The sequence below is a fragment of the Sinocyclocheilus rhinocerous genome, unplaced genomic scaffold (genome assembly GCF_001515625.1).
Source record: "Sinocyclocheilus rhinocerous isolate Xijiao unplaced genomic scaffold, SAMN03320098_v1.1 scaffold1090, whole genome shotgun sequence".
NCBI lineage: Eukaryota > Metazoa > Chordata > Actinopteri > Cypriniformes > Cyprinidae > Sinocyclocheilus > Sinocyclocheilus rhinocerous.
This window is the reverse complement of record NW_015665008.1, coordinates 99,315-102,534: the sequence shown is the minus strand read 5'-3', so window position 1 is coordinate 102,534 and position 3,220 is coordinate 99,315. Positions and strand designations below refer to the sequence as shown.

Below are 3,220 nucleotides of genomic sequence, written 5' to 3'. Positions count from 1 at the left end.
TCCTTACGTCATATTAACAAGAGGATTCTCCCGAAGCCGTCAAACTGACGTCATCAGAGCCAGAACGCCATTCCAGAGCAGAAGCAAAATTTTCAGTTTTGGATTAAAGATTACGACGTTGGGCAATTATTATTATTATTTTTTTTTCCAGTGTATTGACTTTCACGGTTTAATTGTTCACCACAAGACTAGTAATGTGCACTAAAAAAGTAAGTAGGGTCATTTTTGATTTCATGATGATTAATTTTCAATACCATTGGCAAAGCTTCCACATACTGTATACTAGAGGTCTACACGGAGGACCCGAGACCCGAGGACCCGGGACCCGACCGGGGCTATATTTTAAATGGTCAGCCGGGTCCAGGTCGGGTCCCAATCTATTACTTTGGGTCCCGGGTCTGTTTAACATTGTGTGTAATACCCGAGTCGATCGGACTCGGAGAACACCCGGCCGTTATCAGAGTCAGTCAGCGCTGTGCGTGTGTTGTTTTGTAACTTTCAACTTGTAAAATTAGGATGAGAAAAGTGTTAGTCGGTAATTTGAAAAAGTGAAAAAAAAAAATATCACGAGCGAAGTCATCAGAAGCAGGGTGGGTGGAGTTAATGCACATGCACGGTGATAATAGATACCTTCATGAGTGATGTGAGTTATTATTGATTATTTTTTTAAATAATGTTATGAATGAACCGTCTTGTTGTTATATCTAAAATTTTTGCTCCGACTCGGCTCAGAGAGCACATGCTGTGGAATATGTGCCGATCGGGTCCAGTCGGGTCTGTGTCTTCCCGGCCGGGTTCGGGTCCATCTTTCAAATAATTGACGGTCCACGTCGGTTCCGGGTAGTACATTTTTGACATTTCTCGGTTCTGCACGGGCCCGGGTCCAACTTTCAAAATAATAGACGGGTCCGGGTCGGTTCAGTGTAGCAGTGTACGAATTTTTGGACCCGTGTAGACCACTACTGTATACTGCCATATAGATATTTTAATATCTCAATTTTTTTTTGCTCACAGCAAAAGGAAGCATGATTTCAGATTTGATTTCAAACTGAATTGAATTTACAAAAAAGGACAAGTACACAGTCAGTAATAAAATGATAAAACAAATGACCTCAATTCAGTCGAGATACTCGAAATATGACAATACTGAATTTTCATAGGCAGTGTTTTAAGAGCCATATATGTTGTTTATTTAGAGAAATGGAACATCAGATGGCTTTGACCTGTAATGACTGTACAATGTAGTGATGCAGTTAGACAGACTAGGATATTATATGTACAAATCATACAAATATCCAATACCAAAACATTTCTAGCATACTTACATTGTAAAGAAATTAAAGTTCCATCTTTGATTGTTGAAAGACTTACTGGTGCATTTCACTAACAGCCAATAAAATTTCCAGTAACATTTTCGTCGGACAGGTGTGGATCTATTCTGAATGGTTGAAAACTTTTCACAAAGTTTAAATACAGTTGCATACAGTCTGAGTGCGCACAAGCAATATCGGAATGAGAAGATAGACAGTTCATTTGTATAAGTTAGGCCTATTTGAGAGCACGCGTCCAGTTTTCTGCGATTACATGACTGTGTTCTAATGTTACAATAAAGCGCTCGCCACATTTGTGCGGGAATGATTAAAATAATGCGGAATACCTGCAATCCCGCGCAGACATTCAGACTCTGTAATTGGCAGAAGGTGGATGCGTGTCAAACTCACAGTCGGAGAGGAGAGAGAGACGCAGCTTGTGTCGGTGTATATTCGGTATATACACCATAGACCAGGGGTGGGCAAACTTGGCCCTTCCAGGCCACTTTCCTTCAGAGGTTAGCTCCAACACTAATCAAACACACCTGAACCAGCTAATCATTGTCTTCAAGACTACTAGAAGGCTACAGGCAGGTGAGTCAGGGCTTTTATTGGTCCGTTTACGATCGGATATCTTTATTGGCTAACGTTACTGAAGTGCCATCAAAGGTTTGAATATCAATTCAAATTGTGGGCGTACTCAGTAACAAACTATGATTTAAAAGTAACGAAGTAGATTATTTTGCTTAATTTACACTTAAGTACAAGTAAACGTACAGCTTTAAAAATATACTCAGAAAAGTACAAGTACCCGAAAAAACGACTTAATTACAGTAACGCGAGTAGTTGTAATTCATTACCTCCACCACTGCCAAAAACCCTACTGCTGCACTCTATAACACAAGAGCAAATGATTAATGTTAGCTCCCAAAAAGGTCGATTAACAATAACATGCATGTGCATACAAAGAGAAAAAGCCATTTTTAAAAAATATATATTTTAATAGATGTGGGCTTTAGTGTATCACTTTAGTGTATACTAATGTAATAGTGTCACCCTATTTTTTAAAAGGTGTATGTTATGTGCTACAAACCACGTGAGTTAAAGAATGTGATAAATGATAAAATAGTAAGACTGTACTTTACATTTACATTTTCAACAAGAGGTCCGCAAAGGAACAGACATTATTAAAGTTCGCTATTGTGCTAAAATGGAAGACATTATGAAATGTTAGGTTTGCAACATCACTAAAGTCAACGGTCGGGTCTTAAATTAGCGAGATGCCTACCTATACGGCATTTTGGCAAAAGTATTCTTAAACCTAACGAACTGCCAACAAAGAAAGCATGTTTAAAACATCAACTGACACGGAACGCGCCTGTGGTCCACAAAACTGCAGTCTAGCTAGGCAGCCACAAGGCTCTGAGACACAGCCAGTGTATTGTGTTGTTTCTCTATCATGACGCTGCAGTTGAACAAGCTAACATGGCTAATCAACAGAATCGTCAGATTATATTAAAACCCCGTTGTCCTTTAATCCACATATATATTAAGGACGATGTATATGGATCCTAAACTATTTAAAACAGACTCAAAAATAAGCACCATCGACATTAAACGCGATAAATGTCACTGCTTTGACAGGCTAATGCTGTGCAAACACACCCACATGAATGCTGAGACGCTAAACACAGCAACAAGAGTGAATACTTCAATGAAAGTATGTTTCTTCCGCGTTTTATAATTTCATAAAACTCGTTTTGGATACGAAAGAAAAAATGATCAAATGCAAAGGCAGTTTTTCACAAATTTACCTGATCCGGCGGCGGCCGCCATCTTGTTGCTCAGCAGCGGGGACGCGCCAACTGTGAACAATCGCCTCATGAATTATGCATGTTAATAATCAGAGA

At 39.3% G+C, this 3,220-nt stretch overlaps 1 protein-coding gene across 1 annotated transcript in view; it reads right to left on the bottom strand.

Moving 5' to 3' along the window:
* Positions 1 to 3,220, bottom strand: part of ube2v1 (ubiquitin-conjugating enzyme E2 variant 1) — a 36,055-nt gene extending 32,835 nt beyond the window's left edge. The window contains exon 1 of the mRNA XM_016541856.1: positions 3,125 to 3,220. Coding sequence (XP_016397342.1) covers positions 3,125 to 3,194 — 70 coding nt within the window. The 5' untranslated portion in view covers positions 3,195 to 3,220. The remainder of the gene's footprint in view (positions 1 to 3,124) is intronic.